Source organism: Phodopus roborovskii, unplaced genomic scaffold, assembly GCF_943737965.1.
Source record: "Phodopus roborovskii unplaced genomic scaffold, PHOROB, whole genome shotgun sequence".
NCBI classification, from domain to species: domain Eukaryota; kingdom Metazoa; phylum Chordata; class Mammalia; order Rodentia; family Cricetidae; genus Phodopus; species Phodopus roborovskii.
In genome coordinates, this window is record NW_026126625.1 from 6,492,844 (window position 1) to 6,511,788 (window position 18,945).

Sequence of the window (18,945 nt, forward strand, 5' to 3'; positions counted from 1 at the left end):
TTACACAAAACAAGCAAAACCTCTACTCTGCATTAGTGTGCTGCTATTGTGTTTACATGAACAGCTCCAGTGCTTGGTGTGGTGGTGTGTGCATTTAACCCTAGCACTTGGGAAGCAGAGACACACAGACCAGGCCAGCCTGGTCTGTATAACAAGTTCTGGATTAGCCAGGAGTACAAAGTGAGACCCTACAAAGGGGAGAGGTGGCTCTAAGGATGTCTTTAGCATAACTGTTTACTTAAAATTCAAAATACTAATACATTTTAAACGTAATGACTTAGGGAGGAGATGCTATCGTCTCACAGGGGATTCATACTTGGGAGACATATATAGGTTGGACCTATGAGTTTGAAGCTAGCCTGGTCTAAGAAGTGAGCTCCAGGCCAGCCAGACATCAAGACTCTGTCTTGAAGAAGTTGAAGTTGTTTCTGTTTAGGATCTCATGGTTTGGACCGAGATAGAAAATCCCCCAGTATCCTGAGTTACAGGGTTAGTCCCCAGTGAACAGTGCAGAGGTGAGTGGACCTCACCCCCCCCCCTTCCTCCATTCCCTGCTGTGATAATTACCACAGCCAAGAAAGACAGGAGCAACATGAAGACGGACTATACCCGGGAACTACAGGCCAGAGGACAGTCTTTCCTCTTTGTCTCATTTCAGACAATTAGTACATAAAGGTGATTTTGGCTGAAGACCTATAGTTTCTTGACCTGAATTTTTCAATATAAAAACCGTTTTCACAGTCAGTCTGTGGCTTTAGCTCATATGACTTTGGGCCCAGTCCTGAAGTCAATCCTTACACTACTCTGGCTATGCAGTCCTCCACTGCCTCTCAGACAGTAATTCCCACGGCCTCAGTCACAGGAATCAGTCCACTCACTGCAATAAGAATTTTCCCAAAGTTGATATACTTCAGTGCCTAGTTCTAGTGAGACTGACCGTGGTAATTCCCCCCAGTTACTTCCTCTACTTTCTAAGAATGAAAAACAACAACAAAAAGCCATCCAGGGCTGAGAAATTCTAAATAAATAGCTCTGTCAGAAGCATGCTACCAGAAATGCACAGCTAATGACATTTCCCACTGTATCTACATCTGCACACTTACTCTCTCTTACCCTGGGCTTGCTTGGAACAAACACCAGACAAGCACACAGACACCCTCTCAAGCACACAGAATAATCTAAGCACTATGCAAAGAACTCACCTTGTATCTAGTCTGCTCTCGATCATAGATTTTTTTCAGGGACACCACTTTGGGAGAGAAGAAGTTCCCTAGTTTGGCAAGGTAGACTCCATTCCTAAGCCCCTCCTCTAGCTCCGTGGTAGGCGGCAGGTCCTCCCCGAGGCACGCTTCCATCCACCTGTACAAAAGGAAACGAGGGTCAGAAGTTCCTTATGGATCTGAATTTCCATTCTCCTAAACCAACAGTAACAATGCTCTTCAATGCCTTCCACACAGCCACACTCCCCAGCTCAGACCTGTGAGATGGCACCTTAAATGCAAAAGACAAATGGCACCCTCTCCACAGGGTGAGGGTGCTCCAGGAACCTCAAACTCTACTCTTAAGTCCTTGCTGCCCCTTAGCGAGGCCAAGAAAATCCATTTACAACAAGCCACTGTCTTTGTCACTGGTGGTCTTTTCAGGACAGTGACCTGCTAGGCTGAGGCACTAAGTCTGCTTTTGGAGCAATCAGCTAAAATACCAAAGGGAGGAAATGCCTCAGGAAAAAGTAAATAGCAAGCTCCACACTCCCTTCCCTTTTACTTGATTTTTGTTTTGTTTTTTCTGAAGACAGTCCTCAAAATCAGAGATCCACCAGGCAGTGGTGGTGCATGCCTTTGATCCCAGCACTCTGGAGGCGGAGGCAGTTGGATATCTGTGAGTTTGAGGCCAGCCTAATCTACAGAGTGAGTTCCTGGACAACCAGAGCTACACAGAAAGACCCTGTCTCGAAAAACAATAAAATCAGAGCTCCACTTGCCTCTGCTTCTGGAGTGCTGGAATTAAAGGCATGCACCACCACTGCCAGGCTGGAATAATGAATTTTAAAGTGTGACTGTACCCATAGACATTTACACTAAGAGCCAAAGAGGGATAAGGGAGTAGTTCAGTAGTACAGCACTTACCTAAGCAGTAAATTCTAAATCCTAAATACTAAGTCCTAATTCAATGCCCAGTATCTCCACAACACTAAAAAGGTAGGGGCTGGAGGGATGGCTCAGCAGTTAAGGGTACTTACTGGTTGCTCTTCTAAAGGACCTGGGTTCCATTCCTAACACCCACATGGCAGTTCACAATCATCTGTAAGTCCAGTTCCAGGTGATCCAAAACCCCTATGTGACCTCTGTGGACACCAGGCACATACATGGTACGCATACATACATGGAGGCAAACAATCACACACATAAAATAAGTAAATCCCATGTACCCACACACACATTAAATATATGTAAAGATTTTTTCCTAGTCTTTTTAAAAACAAGAAAAATAACAATTCTCTTTTCCCCCTCAAATGCTATAGAACAGTCAGTTTTATTTTCAAATGTATTCTCTTTCAGTGTACCTCGAACTGTCTGACACACAGTAGGCAATAAGTAAAGGCTGGATGGATACATGAATGGACCAGAAAACCTTCTGCTTGTCTACGGAACACAATGACAACAAGCTTTTCTTCTGACTTTCAAATATTATAATAAAGAAAAGAAGCAAGTTTCCCAAAAGAGTTGCCATGGAAACTAAATTAACTATCAATCTGCCCAGTCCACAAAATTCAAACAATACTGTTGCTGTATCCTAAAGATCAGGACAACAGTGTAGGAAAGAATGGCAGCTGCCAAGTGGAAAGAGCTGTAACCAAAGGACACGTGTCACATATTTTCGTCTAATATTTTACTGCTAGGAAGGATATGGATGGCCAGGTGTAGTGGCACATGCCTTTGATTCCAGCACTTGGGAGGTATTGGCAGGTGGATCTCTTGGAGTTCAGGACTACAGAGTGAGTTCCAGAAAGCTATGCAGAGAGACCCTGTATCAACAACTAATAGGGGAGAGAAGGAAGTTGAGTGTGATGACTCTGGCAAGCAGTGGTTGGCAACCCCAGGTCTCAAGGGACCTTCTAACTCGGGTTCTCATTAACAGGAACAACCTCACAACAGCTGAAGCCAGGAACAGCACAAGAGACAAAAAGCATTTATTTTTGGTATGATGTCTAGTCATAAGGCAGACTATGGATAAAAGTACAGTGGATTCATCTGCCCGGGTCAGAGACAGTTCCCATGGGTGGTTGGATCTTCCTCCTCTCTGAGGTTACTAGACTAGCAGAAAATAAAAGACAGGACTTAGGTTACCCTCAACCTTTTCTTTGCCTTCCCTGGTCCAACAGCTATAAAACAGACTTGGTTTTATGCCTATGCTGACAAGTTCCCTGTAGTAAGGAGGGATACTGGGCACAGTACCCACAAACCAGAGATAGAAAAACCAGCTGTGATCTGGTGACAGGTGAGCAGAGGCAGAAACTACAGTAGAGAGAAAGGGCAATGCAGGCACTGCTTCCAACCACCACACTCATCTTTGAGACAGTTATTCTTCAGAGGTCTGTCTCTGTGACTAAAATAAATCAGACTTGGGAAAAGCAGGCTTCTGTGTATCTCAGTTTGCTTTCTATTGCTGTGATAAAACATAACCAAATGCAACCTGGGAAGGAAAGGGTTTATTTCACCATCACTGAGAGAAGTCAGGTCAAGAACTCAGAACAGGAACCTAGCAGAGGCCATGGAAGAGTGCTGCTTACTGGCTTGCTTTCCATTGCTTACTTAGCCAATTTTCTTATAGCACCTAGGACTACCAGCCCAAGGCTGGCACCACCCACAGTGAGCTGGGCCCACCCACATCAATTACCAATCAAGAAAAGGCACCACAGGCTTGCCCACAGGCTAAGCAGGTAGGACCACTCTGCTCAACTGCAGTTCTCTTTTCAAAAGACTGTTGCTTGTCATAAAAGTAGCCAGCATGCTGTGTTAATCCAATTTTGATATTAATTTTAAGCACAGTGCCTTCATATTATAATTGATTGACTGACTGACTGACTGACTGACTGACTGACTGACTGACTGACTGGCTGGCTGGCTGGCTGGCTGGCTGGCTGGCTGACCAACAGAATTTCTACAAAGCCCCTGCAGGCTCTAGACTGGCCTGAAACACAGGATCTTCCTGTCTTTGTCTCCAATGCACTGGAGCTGCAGGTGTACAGCACCACACTTTGCTGTGCTGTAGTAACTTTTATGTTAGCACTTTGGACTCTACTGCTAAGAAAACAACAACCCTCTTTTCAGTCCTCTACAGCTTATGAAATTTGCCAATAAATTGGGAGTCTTAAAGTCTGAGAACCACAAGTGTGCTTCTAGCGTTAGTTCCTTCGGGTTTGTTCTTTGGGGTTTTTTGTTGTTGTTGTTGTTTTGTTTTGTTTTGTTTTGAGACAGGATTTTTCTGTGTAGCTCTGACTGTCCCCCAACTCAGAGATCCACCTGTCTCTGCCCCAAGTGTTGGGGTTAAAGGTGTATGCTACCATTAGTTTGGTTTTGAACATAGAACAAACATTAAAGAAAATCATTTAACATTTTTTTCAAAATTGCATTGACTATTTTGCATGTTATTATGTAGCTTTTGAAGACTTTTAAGTTACATAAATACTCTACCAAGGGCTTGGTCAGCTTTTAACATTTATGTCATTTATAAACATTTCCAACTACTAATAATACTGAAAGAATAGCTCTGTGCACAGTGTTAGAATTAATCCTGAGGAGGAGAGACCCTTAGACAGGACACACACTCATAAAGTGCAAAGTCCTGGGTCTAATCCCCAGAAAACCAAAAATAAAATAGGAATATATGTACATTATACACACAAACATTTTAAAAGTTTTTTTTTAAACATTGAAATGGGCAATGTTTTTAAATAGTTATATGTGTATGAGTGCTTTGCCTGCATGTATATATGAGCACTCATATGTGTGCCTGTTGCCCACAGAGATATGAAGAAGGCATGGGATGGGTCCCCTGGAACTGGAGTTATGGACAGTTGTGAGCTGCCAGGTAGGTGCTAGGAACTGAACCTCTGCAAGAGTAGCCAAGTGCTCTTAACCATTGAGCCATCTCCCAGGCCCTCACAAATATAAACATTTACAAGTGCTTTTGGTTGCCCAAGAAGTTGCTTCAAGGTTGTACCTTAATTTCATAATCACTCATTTACAAATTATGAATGACTTCCCCAAAGTCATTGCTACTAAGAAGCAAACTCTTACATAGGAACTCTTCTCAGGGTACCACCGTTGCTAATACTTCACTCACCAAAGAGCCCAACAGAACTGGGCACCTCGGGGTGCCAAGGGGTGTCTAAACAGAACTGGGCACCAAAGGAGTAACTAACCAGGGTGAAGTTTCAGAAATCTCATGCAAGGAGGGGGGGGGAAGGCTGGGAATTCTTCATGGCCTATCTCCTTCACACTGTTTTAGTTAGCTCAATAGTAAACCCACCAACAATTCTCAACTCAGACACAAAACTCTCTTATAAAATACAGCAGTTAGGGTTGGCAAGATGGCTGTGCGGATAAAGGCACTTTGCCAACAGACCTGACAACCTGAGTTTGATCCCTAAGACCCACATGTACCCCTCCCCTAAATAAATAAATAGATAAATGTAATTTTTTTAATTTAAGCATTTTAATTTATTTTTATAAATGCATTGAAAAGCTAACATCTGTGGCTACGGATGTAGCCCAGCAGTTGAATGTTTGTGTAGCATGCCTGCAGTCCTAGCCGCAGTCCCTAACATTGCAAAATACAGATAAATAAATGGGAAATAAATAAATGGTAGAAAAAAATTAATTATGGCATAAAGGATAATTCATCAGACAATAAAAATTTTTCTCCCTCACCCCAATGATGCCTCAAACAAAGTTCCCAAAACATCTCCGCCAAAGCATTAAACAGGAGCCTGTGCCACTGCCACATTCAAGGGAAACCATTTCATTTCTGGACACTGGGAGCCAGGAAGCTTTTGTGATGCCAACACCACCCCAGTTTTCTGCAGATCACTCAGGATGCCTTCTGCAGCAAGATGACATAGAAAAGAGGGTGTCACGTGACCAGCGCTGGCCCTGAACTTAGAAAGACTGCCCTTAACAAGACAGCAAGCCGTCTAACCGGTCCCCCTGCTCTTGGTTGTCATTGAGTCTCATTGTGTAGATGAGGTGGGCCTTGAACCTGTGATCCTGCTCAGTGGATCTGCCTCAGCTGCCTCAGCTGCCTCAGTGTCAGGTGATGGTTTACAGAGAGACCCATGCAGGGACACTCTGCAATTTCTTCATTTGTTGACAGGGGAGAGTAGCAAAACCTTCCAAATGGTGCTGTTGCTAAGAATTCAGTAAGAATACAAGTGGAGTCTAGCATAGTGCTTTGGCTGATGATTAAAAGATATCTTGGCCTTTTCCTCCTATGAGTCACACATTCGCCACTTGATACTTCCGTTAAATACAATGATTCCAGTTCCTTCAAGTATTCTCGTAAAAAGAATAATAGCATGTACCTGTAGAATGTTCTGGATGATGAAACCATATATGGAAGTGCTAAGATTACCGTCTGGCGCAGAGAAGCCATCAGAATGCCATCTGGCATTAAAAGGAGTGTGGGACCTGCTCCTCATGCCCCTTGACATCTTCCTCCCTCGGCTCTGCAGTTCTCCACCTGAACCTTATCATCCTGACAAGATCTAGAGTCACAAGGGTCGGCTCTCTGAACACATCTGTGAGGGAGTTTTTCGACTGGATTAACTGAGTGAGAAGACCTACCCTGTGAACAGCAGCATTTCACTGCACCCAAGGCTGACTAAAAAGGAGAAAGCCAACTGAGTGCCCACATTCATCTCTCTACTCACCGAGAATGCAATGTGACCTCACACTCTTGTCACCATGATTTCCCCGACATGATGGACTGCACCTCAAACTGTAAACTAATAGATCCTTCCTTCTAGGCATGGTGGCACACCCCTGGAATCTCAGTACTCAGTAGGAGGAAGCAGGAGGAGCTCTGTGAGTTCAAGGCCAGCCTTGTCCTTATATTGAGTGCCAGGACAGCCAGGGCTACAAACAAAGCCTTGTCTTAAAAAACAAAAACAAAAAAAAAAAAAAACAAAAAAAAAACAAAAAAAAAAAAATAGAGCGAAACAGAAAATAACTTTAAGTTCAGAGAATATCATAGCAAACTGATGATCTAAAAATACCCTACATGTGAGCAGGATTCGGATACAGCTTAGTAATAAAATTGCTGTTTCTATGGAAAGCAGAGTCCCCCCTCTCACAGAGGGTCTAAACATTCACCACTTTGTCCTACTACTTGCATGAAACCTAAATGCAAAATATTATTCAAAGTTCTATCAGATCTGGAACTACTTCACAGCATATTAGAGTGAAAGATTTGTTGTCAATAGAAACAATGTTTAAAAAATCTCTAACTCCTTATGGCAGCTATGAAACTAAATCATGCATTATCTCATGTGATCTTTGCATCGAACCCAATAAAATTAGTAGTGTTGCCTTGCTTCACAGATGGAAAGTAACCCCAAAATCACTCACTGGTCAGCTCACACTTGAACCTAGTTTGGCATGATCCAAAGCTCACACACTTTTCTTTTTATATGTATGTGTATGATGTTTGGCATGTGCACTGTGCGCCTACAGTGCCTGTGGAGGCCGTATGAAGGCGTCAGATCCTCAGGACTAGAGTTACCCACAGTGGGGAGCCACCATGCCAATGCTGGGACATGCCAAGTCCTCTGGGAACGCAACCAGTGCTCTGAACCATTGAAGGTCCCTACAGACCCAAAGTCCACACTCCTAATAATGACAATGTACTCCTTTCTTCAAAGACAGTAACAGGTACCACCTACTGAACATGCACGAACCAAAGCAAGCTCAGTCTCTGGAGCTGGCCTTCCTCAAGCTATCGGCAGCACAGTTCATGACCTCAGTAACAGACTCTGCTCTAACCAAGCCCTCAGAGAGGAGTCTCGAGAGGACTAAGCCTTGGTGACTTCTGCTGACACAATTAGTAGGAAACCACGCACTTGTATAATTACATAATAATTTTAAAGAAATTGTTTACGGGGAGGTACATTGAGACAGGGTCTTGCTGTGTATTCCACATTAGTTTCAAACTCCCAATCCTCTCACCTCTGTCTCCTAAATACAGGGATTATAAATGATTGCCATTATGTCCAATATATAGAGCTAGTTTTTAACGATATATTTTACAAATAATATGAATACCAAAGTTGATTTAGAGATTTAAGTATGTGTGAATGCAAGTGTGTGTATATATGTGTGTGTGTGTGTGTGTGCATGCACATATGTATATATACACATATTTATATAGATGAAGAGTTATATAATATTAAAGGAGAAAAATAACTTAAAACCAAGACTACACAGGCAGAAATCAGAGAGAAGAATATAAATAAAATGCCTACATAAAAAGTGTTTCGTGGGTGGTGAGATGGCTCAGGGGGTAAAGGCGTGATGACCAGAGTTCAACCTTCCAAACCCACTGGGTGCAGAAAGAGAGAACCAACTTCCCCAGCTGTCCCCACATGAGCAGATGGCATGTGCATACTCTCACACTCATAAACACACAAGGCAAACAAATGTTAAAAAAAAAAAAATAAAAGTAGCTTTAAGTATTTAGCCAGGTGCAATGATGCTGGCCTATAGCATCAGACACGGGGAAGCAAGAGGTTCATAGACAACATGCCTATAATCCCCACTATAACCCTGCACTCTGGAGGCTGAGGCAGAATACCAGCCAGCCTGGGTGACATACTAAGACCTTGTCTCTAAAAACAAAACAAAAACAAGAACAACAGAACATCCAACAAGGCTAGACATGGTGCCCTATGACTTTTTCCTCTATGAGTTCAAGGCTAGTCTGGTCTACATGGTGAACTCCAGACCAGCCAGACCTACATAGCTGAGACTTAAGTAAAAATTCAACAACAACTTATAATAAACTGGAGGTAAAACTGCAACATTTAACAACCCATAACAATTTCCTGTATTTATACACATATATTTTAAACACTTAAAATACAATGACAAGTATTTCCCTAGAAAAACAGGCTACAAACAGAAGCAAGCAACTCATAAAAAGAAAAATAGAAATAGCCAGTGCTCACATGAAACTTTCAGTCTTACCAGTCATCTATGAAATGCAAATTAAAGTAACAATACCACCATCTGCCAGACTGCCAAATAGTAAAATAATAACCTATTATTTGATTTGTGGGAAAATCCCACATTATCACACAGATCCAGGAAAAATAAACCACTGGCACCATAAGCCATCTATAGCAACTACGGAAACTTCTATAAAAGGAAAGAGAAAAGGTTTCATTTTTTAAAGTGACTTGGTGACCTGTGGCATGGATGACTAAATAGGAGATGAAGCCATCAAAAGAGATGGGGGGGGGGGAGACCAGGACACAAGACATGACATGGGACTGGAGGACAAGAAGATGCAAAGTACACGCTGGGCCTGAAATGTCAATGGACAGCCAGAGAGTGACATCCTGCAGGCACCTGGAAACAAACCTAGGGAGGGAGGGACTCTCCTGGGGGGGCCTGGGACAGAACCGTCCATAGGTGAAGTCACTTTGGTAAGATGAGCAATCAAGAAGGAATCAAGTGGTGGCCAGCAAAGAAGGAAAACACTCTGAGCATCTGGGTGCAATCACTACCTTCAAATGCTACAAAACGGACAGCAAGAAGAAAGGGTGTGGCTAGGCAAAAAGAGGGTGTGGCAAACATAAAAAACTCAGTGGCCTCTGTAAAGGGACTCTCAAGCAGGAGTCAGCTTGCAATAACCATAAAAAACTGACAGCCAAGTAGAAAAATACCAGAAGTGACATTGGCAAGGCAGCAAATATTTTTCAGGTTTAAGCAGACAAGAGTTTTTTATCCAGAGCCAGGATGCAAGTTTTCACTTAAAAAACAGGGAAGGCCATCACATAAGAGTCTGAATGCTCAGATTCTACAAAATGTAAACCCAGGCCCAGGATAAAGACTCGCTCCTAATCCAAATGGCTGGGCTTTGTGGCAAGGCATTCAAAGGTCCACTCTTCACCAGAGACTTCAGGACACCAAGTCCTAAACCACAAGAGAAAGCAGCTTAATCCCAGCACTAACAAGGCAGAGGCAGGAAGATCTCTGGGAGTTCAAGGACAGGCTGATCTACACAGCAAGTTCCAGGCCAGACAGGCTACACAATGAGACCCTGGGGAAGAAGAAGAAAAGAGGAAGAGATGGAAAGAGAAAGGAGGGGACGGGGAGAGATGAGGGAAAGGTAACCACAGACAGAGTAAATTCAGCTGGCCATCCCTCAGCCCTGTGAGATAGAACCTAGCTGCCTTCATTGGGATCACCCTTTAGATGAAGGCTGCCGGCCGGCCACCTTGACAGACACGACTGTGGCAAATGTCTAACTCACTGTCTCAACCAATCACTGTGTATGAGTTGATGAAAGAACTAACAAAAAGAACGGGGAAAGGGATCCAAGAGAAAGGGATGAGGCCTAGTCCCTGATGGTGGTCAATCCAGGGAAAGATATAGGTATGCCTACAAAAAAGAACAAAGATGGAGAGACTGAGAATTCAATAAAGAAAACAAGATTGGGAAAGGACACGCCCCTCTCCTCACTTGAGAAAAGAGGGAAGGGACTAAGCATGAGCAAGAATGATGTGTTATCTAACAGACCTCATGGACTTCCGGTTCCTGTCTGTAACATGGATTAGGACCAGCAAGCAAGGTTGTGTGAAGATTAGAAGAGATCATTTACACTAAGAACTAGAGGCAATAAATGATGGTATATACACTTAAAATATATATAGTGTTGTGAGAGAGAGAGCAAGAGAGAGAAAGAAGAGAGAGATGGTTAGAGGAAGGGAAGGAGGGAGGGGGAAGGGAAGGAGAGAAAGAGACAGAGAGAGAGGAACAGCTCAATTCCCAGAAATAAATAAATCTTCCAGAGGCCAAATCCAGTGATTACCTAATACCTGTCTACCTGGTCCTACTGATAACATTTTTCAATTCTCAGCCCTACCCATTCTGCCACCAGCGAAAACAAAGCTGTGACTATCCCAGAACACTACAGTGGTAAGGCTAAAACAAGCCCGGACCAAGAGCATATGCAGAAAAGAATCAGGGTGGGAATCTGAATTAGGGGTCTGTAAAGAGGAAACCAGTTGAACAAGTTCTGCAGAGCACATGACTTCAGTGGTTTCCCAGCTCTGTGCAATACAGAAGGGGAACCGACCAATGCCGGAACTGACTGCTCCAACCGCTGAGATTCAGTTCCTCCAGGAGCAGAAACTGCCACCACACCCATCCTGCCCAGTGGAACCCCATGCCAGGATTGCCCTATGCTAAAAACCTCCCAAACATGGCCAGCTTGCCCTGCCATGGCAGGGGATCCCATTAAGTCACACCACCAGGTGTACAAACGGCCTCAAAAAGTCAACAGTGTGTGGCAGCTGAGGCCTGGAGGAAACGCAACAGCAAGCATAAGAAATAAGAAAGCAACGTGTATTGCAGGAGGAGAACAGGCAGTCCTCCTGCTTCCTAGGGAAAGTGCGACTTGGGTATTGAAAGACTTTGGGGTTAAGGGGACCTGACAAGGGGTGTGATAGGAGAAAACACAACAGGCTGAAGGAGAGAGTGAGAGGGGGGAAAAAGACAACCCTTTGGGGATCTGAAACAGGAATGAAGGGATAAGAGTTGATTTAAAGCTGAGTGTGGTGACAAACACCTGTAATCCCAACACTGGAAGACAGAGAGATCAGGAGTCCAAGGGCACCTTCATAAACGCCAGAAGGCCTCAAAAAAAGAAAGAACGAGACAGACAGAAAGTGTTTCTGAGCAGTATGGATAAAGAGAAGGGGCCAGTGAAATAAAACATGAAATAAAAGAAAATACTGCAGTGATGGGGACAAAACACACACACACACACACACACACACACACACACACACACACAAAGCTTGTTTCCAGGTTAAACTAGCAAAATGAGAAATTTTGATAGCATCTGTTTTAAAAGAAATTTCTGAGTTCAGATTAAACTAATTTGGCCTGGTCTACAGAGCTAGTTCCAAGACAGGCCCCAAAGCAATACAGAGAAACCCTGTCTCAAAAAACAAGACAAAACAAAACAAGCAAGCAAAAAAACAATTTGGAAAAAAAACAAGAACAGGAATAAGTTAGAAACAGAGGAAAATGTTTTCCAACCTTAAGTAATGTCTTTAATTTCAGTGTTTCGTTTTGTTTTTTCTTTTCTTTTTCTTTTTTATACCTAATACCAACCTATTCCTGAGCAAATCATTTTCTCAAGAGTTGAACTGGAGGCCTGGTGGTGGTAGTATAGCCTTTATGGGGGCAGAGGCAGTGAATCTCTGTGAGTTGGAGGCCGCTGGTCTACAGAGCGAGTTCCAGGATAGTCAAGGCTGTTACACAGAGAAATCCTGCCCCAAAAACAAAATAACAACAAAAAAGAGTTGAATGGGGAAGGGCGTCTAATCCTATTTCAATAGGCCCTCTGTCTGACTGACTGGAGTGATAAAAACCAGACTTTGGAAGTGGGTGTCAGAAACAAATTCACTAAATATTACTTACAAGTGAATTTTTTGTCATTTAGAGTCTACAAATATCTTTTCATTAAATTTATTTAGATAATTATTTCTGTGCCATGTCACTCATGCAGAGGTCTCTACATGCAGGTGTGGGTTCCAGGGACTAAACTCACGCTATCAGGCTTAGTGGCAAGCACCTTTACCCACTGAGACACCTTTCAGAATGTTTAATGTTAACTAACAATTTTTTAAAAATCAGAGCCAGGTGGTGGTAGCAGCCCATGCCTTTAATCCCAGCAGGCAAAGCTCTATGAGTTACAGAACAGCCAGCTACACAGATAAGCCCTGTCTCAAAAACAAAACAAAACAAACAAACATCTTAAACTGAAGTAAGCCTAGACAATAGCTAGGTCTCAGCAGTTTAGCCTAGTGGTTACTGTGATCACTCTGAAGTGTAAGCCAGGGACTCAGTGTAAGACGCTTGTCTTGACATGTGTGAAATCTTCACAAAATAGAAGAGTCCAGATAAACAGAAAGCACAAGACAGGTTCCTCCTTCTTTATGACAGCAATCTTCTCTAAAGCCCTGGGAAGTTAGGTCACTGTAGTAATATACATCAAAAATTTAATTTTCCAATCTATGACTTGGTAACAACAAATCAAAGCATGGTTGATTATGGGTCTTACTAAGGGGACACAGCTCCTCCCGCTAAGGTTCATAACATCTTAGGGGAGAGAAAGGGGTGTAAAAAGCTGTAACAAAGCTCCCAGAAGAGGAGCACTGGGCTCAGCTCTCCCTTAGTGTGTCCAGAGAATTCCAGAGTTCATGTTCTCAGAAAGGAAACACATTTTTCACACACAGTTCAAAATTCAGAATCTGAAGGGGAAAAAAAAATCCCAGAATCAGGGGTCATTGCTGATGTTAGCAAGAAATACCAATGAGAGAGAGGAAGGGCCAGCAGCTGCACCCCTGGAGTATGGCATGAAGAGTACACTGGAGGGGACAGTTGTCAGCTGGGGGGGGTCGGGACTCAGGGGCCACATAGTAAGTGGCTTCTGGTGTCTGTGTGCCAAGAAAGGAGCATGTTGCAGTTAGGAAAATGACACTGGGTGATGGCACTACAGACAAGGGGAACAGCGGAACAGGCCAAGACAGTGCAGTAAAGCAAATGGGATCTGCTGGGATGCAACAAATGTTGGGGAGTTTTCTGGAGCAGACCAATGCCATCAATATAGGGAACTAGAGATGGAGATGCCTGCCAAGATTTCCAGATGAGCCTCATCCACCCCTGCCAATGCCAACAAAGACTGCAAGTCATATTCCCCATGCTCAGAAATCACAACACCCAAACTTCTAATACCGTGTGTCTCTTTATCTCTTCACCCACTGAAACCAGTCATTACCCACATAAAGGCACTCTTGTCTGTCTTTGGTCAAAGTGCTCTAGCTACTGGAAGATCTCTGGGTTGCTCTTGCCTAAGGAACATACAACCCATGGACTCAATTCTAAACAAACAAACTAACAAAACCCAGAAAATTACAGCAACTTCATAACGACATACCACTAGCCCACCACAACGTTGGCCTACATGCCACACTCTGAACTGAGCCACGATTCTGAACACCTACTTAATGAGGCTCATCATTGTGGTCAGGGGTGCCCCTGAGCACCAAAAAGTAACCGAGGGCACCAAGAATATGGATGCCATGTTTTCCTTGTCTCCCTCGCAATTTCAGCCTTTCTTGCAAAACCCAACCAACAAATGATGTTTGCATCATTCCCTTAGCTCCATATGACAGTCACACTTTTCATTCTTCCATGTTAGGTAACTTTTCAATGCTTATGTCTTGTCTGTCCAACTAATATAGCTGCCTCTTTAAAAAAAAAAAAAAAAAAAAAAAAGATTGACTTTTTAATTATGTGTGTGTAGTCCTGTACACCTAAGTGCAGATACAGAGGAGACCAAGAGGCCACAGATTCCCCCTGGAGCTGGAGTTTCACACACATGGGTGGCTGGGAATGTAAACTGGAAGAGCAGCAAGCACTCTTAACTGCTGAGCCATCTCTCCAGCCTCTTAATGGCAGGACTGGTTTATCGTTTCAAACCCTCCCTGGTACCTACAACCAAGCTGTCCTGAACAAGGGAAGAGTCTAAAAATGCTTTTCGTTTGTTTTAAAGTAATAAAAGAATTTTTTTTTCTCAACCCTTTTTCACATCAGAGAAAAAAACGGGCCATGAATATTATCAAGTCATTCAAAACAGTGTTTAATAAAACAGGAAATGAAAATACAACTTATCTTTAAATAAATTCAGAAAGAGGCTGGAGAGATGGCTCAGCTGTAAGCACTGGCTGCTCTTCCAGAGGTCCTGAGTTCAAATCCCAGCACCCACATGTTGATTCACAACTGTCTCTAATGGGATCTGATGCCCTCTTCTGGTGTGCAGACAGACAAAGCATGCACATGCATAAGATAGATAAATAAATAAATCTTTAAGTAGCTTCAGGATAGGTAAGAACAGAGAGAGAAGCTTGAAAATCCTCTACAACATGGTTTTTCCAAAGCGGCTCTGACAACTTCAAGTGTGTACACTTGGAAAGGGTGCCCACGAACACGCTTGCACATGCACGTGAAGAAGACCACAGGTCAACCTCACATGTCATTCCGCAGGCGCTGTCCACCTTGTGTTATTTTTTTAATTAATATTATTGTATGCCTGTGCATCCCAGACCACACTGCACGTGTGAGGTCGAGGTCAGGGTGGGTTCCCTCCTTCCACCTTTACATGGTTCCAGGGGTCAAATTCAGGCCACCAGACTTAATGGCTAACAAATATCTCGGGTTTCATTTGCTTTCCCACTTATGCTGCTTCTCTCCTATTCTGTGCTTAACCTTTTTTAGCCACGATGTAAAAGTTAACACGTTTAAGGTTAGTGTGCCTTACACAAGATCCCATCTCAAAAAAAAAACAAACATGCGGAAAAACCCCAACAGCTCTTTTGCTGAGATTAAACTTTGCAAGTCACCATCTTTAACCATTTTAAAGTTGCAATTTGGTGATATTTTGTTTGTTTGTTTGTTATATTCACTATGTGTCTAATTACTACAATATAGTCCCAGGATACTTTCATCACCCAAAAAGAAGCCCTACACCCATCAAGCAGCCACTCCCCTCTAGCACCCCTTTTAAAATCTGGCTGACTCAGGCAGCTATAAATCACCTTAATTACATTGCAATCTAATTCGTATTTACTCAGTCTCTCTGCAAGAGCATCACAGGACACTCTTCCAAATGCCTCACTGCACCACAGTCCTTGGTTTCCTGACTCACCAATCTGTGGCCCTGTTCAGCAGAAGTTTCTGCAACAGTTGTCCTAAAGGAGCCCATGCTGAGGAGTCAAGGTGGCTCCCAGCATCACTTCTGATCTCAGCAAGTCCTCAGAAGCACTCTATCTGACAACATGCCCTGGGGCTTTGCCATCCCTAAGTTTCTGTCAGAAATTAGTTCACTAGATCAGAATTTGTGAATGCTTTCTTCTCCTTTTGAATCCCAACTCTTAAAAAAATCACAGTGCTGTCCTTTACAATGAATGACTTGTAGAGCCGGGTGTGATAGTACACACTTGTGATGGTGCACACCTGTGATGGTGAACACTTGTGATGGTGCACACCTGTGACGGTGTACACTTGTAATGGTGCACACTTGTGAGAGTGTACACTTGCCATGGTGAACACTTGTGGTGGTGAACACCTGTGATGATGAACACCTGTGATGGTGCACACCTGTGATGGTGCACACCTGTGACGGTGTACACTTGTAATGGTGCACACTTGTGAGAGTGTACACTTACCATGGTGAACACTTGTGGTGGTGAACACCTGTGATGGTGAACACTTGTGATGGTGCACACCTGTGATGGAGTACACCTGTGACGGTGTACACTTGTAATGGTGCACACTTGTGACTGTGCACTTGTAGTCCCAGTATTTAGGAAGGAGAGGTAGGAGGAAAATCAGGAGTAGCCTTGGCTATATGAGATCATCTCAAAATACAAACACACACAAAACAATGTCCTAAAGATAATGCACAACAGTTTAGCAATTACACTCAGCCAATTAGTGAAAGTCTTTAAACTCTGTCAGCCTCCAGGAATGAGGACTCAGTGACAAAAGAAAGAATTTAAAACACAGAATAGGGAAGAGATTACCATAAACATCACAGGTTCTATTTTTTTTTTTTTTTCAAGACAGGGTTTCAAGACAGGGTTGGAGCCTGTCCTGGAACTTGCTCTGTAGAGCAGGCTGGCCTCGAACTCACAGAGATCCACCTGCCTCTGCCTCCTGAGTGCTGAGATTAAAGGCACACACCACCACTGCTTGGCTATATCACAGTTTCTTAGTAAAATCAAATCCCTTACTCTGACTGAGAATTGTGCTTCCCAGACCAGAGGAACTCAGAACTGGTTGCAAGGCAGACAGTCCATGAGAGAAAACAAAAATCTGAGTGGGTTTGAGAAATGCTGTATACACCATTCTCTTCCTTAGCAACACACACACACACACACACACACACACACACACACACACACACACACGCAAAGGTACAGCACATCCCCCTGTCTGTTTATTAAGACAGCTATTAATGATGCATAAAATTTATGATATTATCTAAAAACTCTCTGGATATAGTGGCATAAGCCTTTAATCACAGCACTTAGGAGGCATAGGCAGATGACTCTCTTTGAGTTCAAGGCCAATATGGTTCACACAGTGAATTGTAAGCCAGGCAGGGCCACAAAGTAAGGCCCGTCTCAAAAAAAAAAAAAAAAAGATACCTACCTAGGTCCTCATGCCAAAATTCTAAATGAGTTAAATAAAATGCTAAAACTCTTCATATATATATATATATATATATATATATATATATATATATCATTTACATATATGTGTATATATAGTATGCATGCATATCAAATATATACATATATTTATATTAAATGATACTACATATACATGAATGCATATATATATTTTAAAACATTGGGCAGGACTGGCCTAGAGGTATAAGGCCCAGCAGAATACTTGCATAACATGGTCAAGGCCTTGGGTTCAATCCCCATCACTGAAGGAAGGGAGAGAAGCCCATACGGAATGTTTTTAAGACTTAGTTTCTAGTAATTTCTAATTATGTGTATGTGTGAGTTTGTAACAAGCCTGTTTTAGCAGGCCATGTTCTTAAAGAGACATGCATGCTCCCTCTTTGGCTGTCAAACTGCTAAAAAAAAATGGACCCCAAGAAACTGAATTTCCCCAGGACTTTACTGCTGGGAGAGGAAACAGTGCAGCCCTCGGGGCATCAGGAGAGGACCTAGTTTCCAGGGAAAATACCTGGTCAGATGTCCTTGCCAAGGAGCAAGACTGCATGCCCTCCAACCACACCGTGTTGGACAGCTTGGTTGTGTGTGTCTTGCTTCCTGCTCTTAGGTCAGGCTCCTGAAGGTGGACCTTGGGGACCATGCTTGCTTTCTGCCCCTCTTCCCAATGTGGCCACATTAACAAAATCCCTTTTTTTCTGCTTCCGCTATTGTTTTGGCTCCATTAATTGGCTTACTGAGGATAAATGGCTGGACCAGGCTTGTTGAGGGCACAGAATGTTATGACCCCTGAGATCAGTACAATGTGTGTATGTGTGTGTGCACTTGTGTGTGTATGTGAGTGCGTGCACACATGTACCTATTGAGTACATGTACTTAAGAGGGCAAAGAAATCAAATCCCCATGAAGCTGGGATTAATTCATTCAACACAGGTACTGGAAAGCAAACTCAGCTCCTCTGGAAGAACAATTGATGCTCCTAACTGTTTAGACATCCCTCCAACCCCAGAATGATTCTATATCATTTTATTTACGTTAGGACTGTATAAAAATGGCCTGAAGAGGAAGACCCCAGGAGGTAAAAAATAAGATTAATAAATTCAAAAATGTTTTTAAGATGCTGGTTTTTTTAAACAGTTAAGTTTCAAACCCTTTGAGACCTACTTTGATACATTAAATAGGCACCTCAGTCATTTGTCCCAGGTTTGAAACTTAACACCTTACACAAATAAAATTTTACAGGGCAAAATGGAAAAAAATATTTACAATACATATGGCATAAAAAGAACCAAGTTCCTCAATATACACTGGTTTGTAAGAACTCTTACAAACCAATAGGAAAGATTATTGAGTAACCATGGTGGCTCATGTCTATAATTCAAGCTTTCAGGAGGCTGAGGTAG

The 18,945-nt window shown here is 42.9% G+C and overlaps 1 protein-coding gene across 1 annotated transcript in view; it reads right to left on the minus strand.

The window, feature by feature from the left end:
- Positions 1-18,945, minus strand: part of Iqgap1 (IQ motif containing GTPase activating protein 1) — a 95,643-nt gene that overhangs the window by 61,907 nt on the left and 14,791 nt on the right. Inside the window, exon 3 of the mRNA XM_051206571.1 lies at positions 1,203-1,359. Coding sequence (XP_051062528.1) covers positions 1,203-1,359 — 157 coding nt within the window. The remainder of the gene's footprint in view (positions 1-1,202; positions 1,360-18,945) is intronic.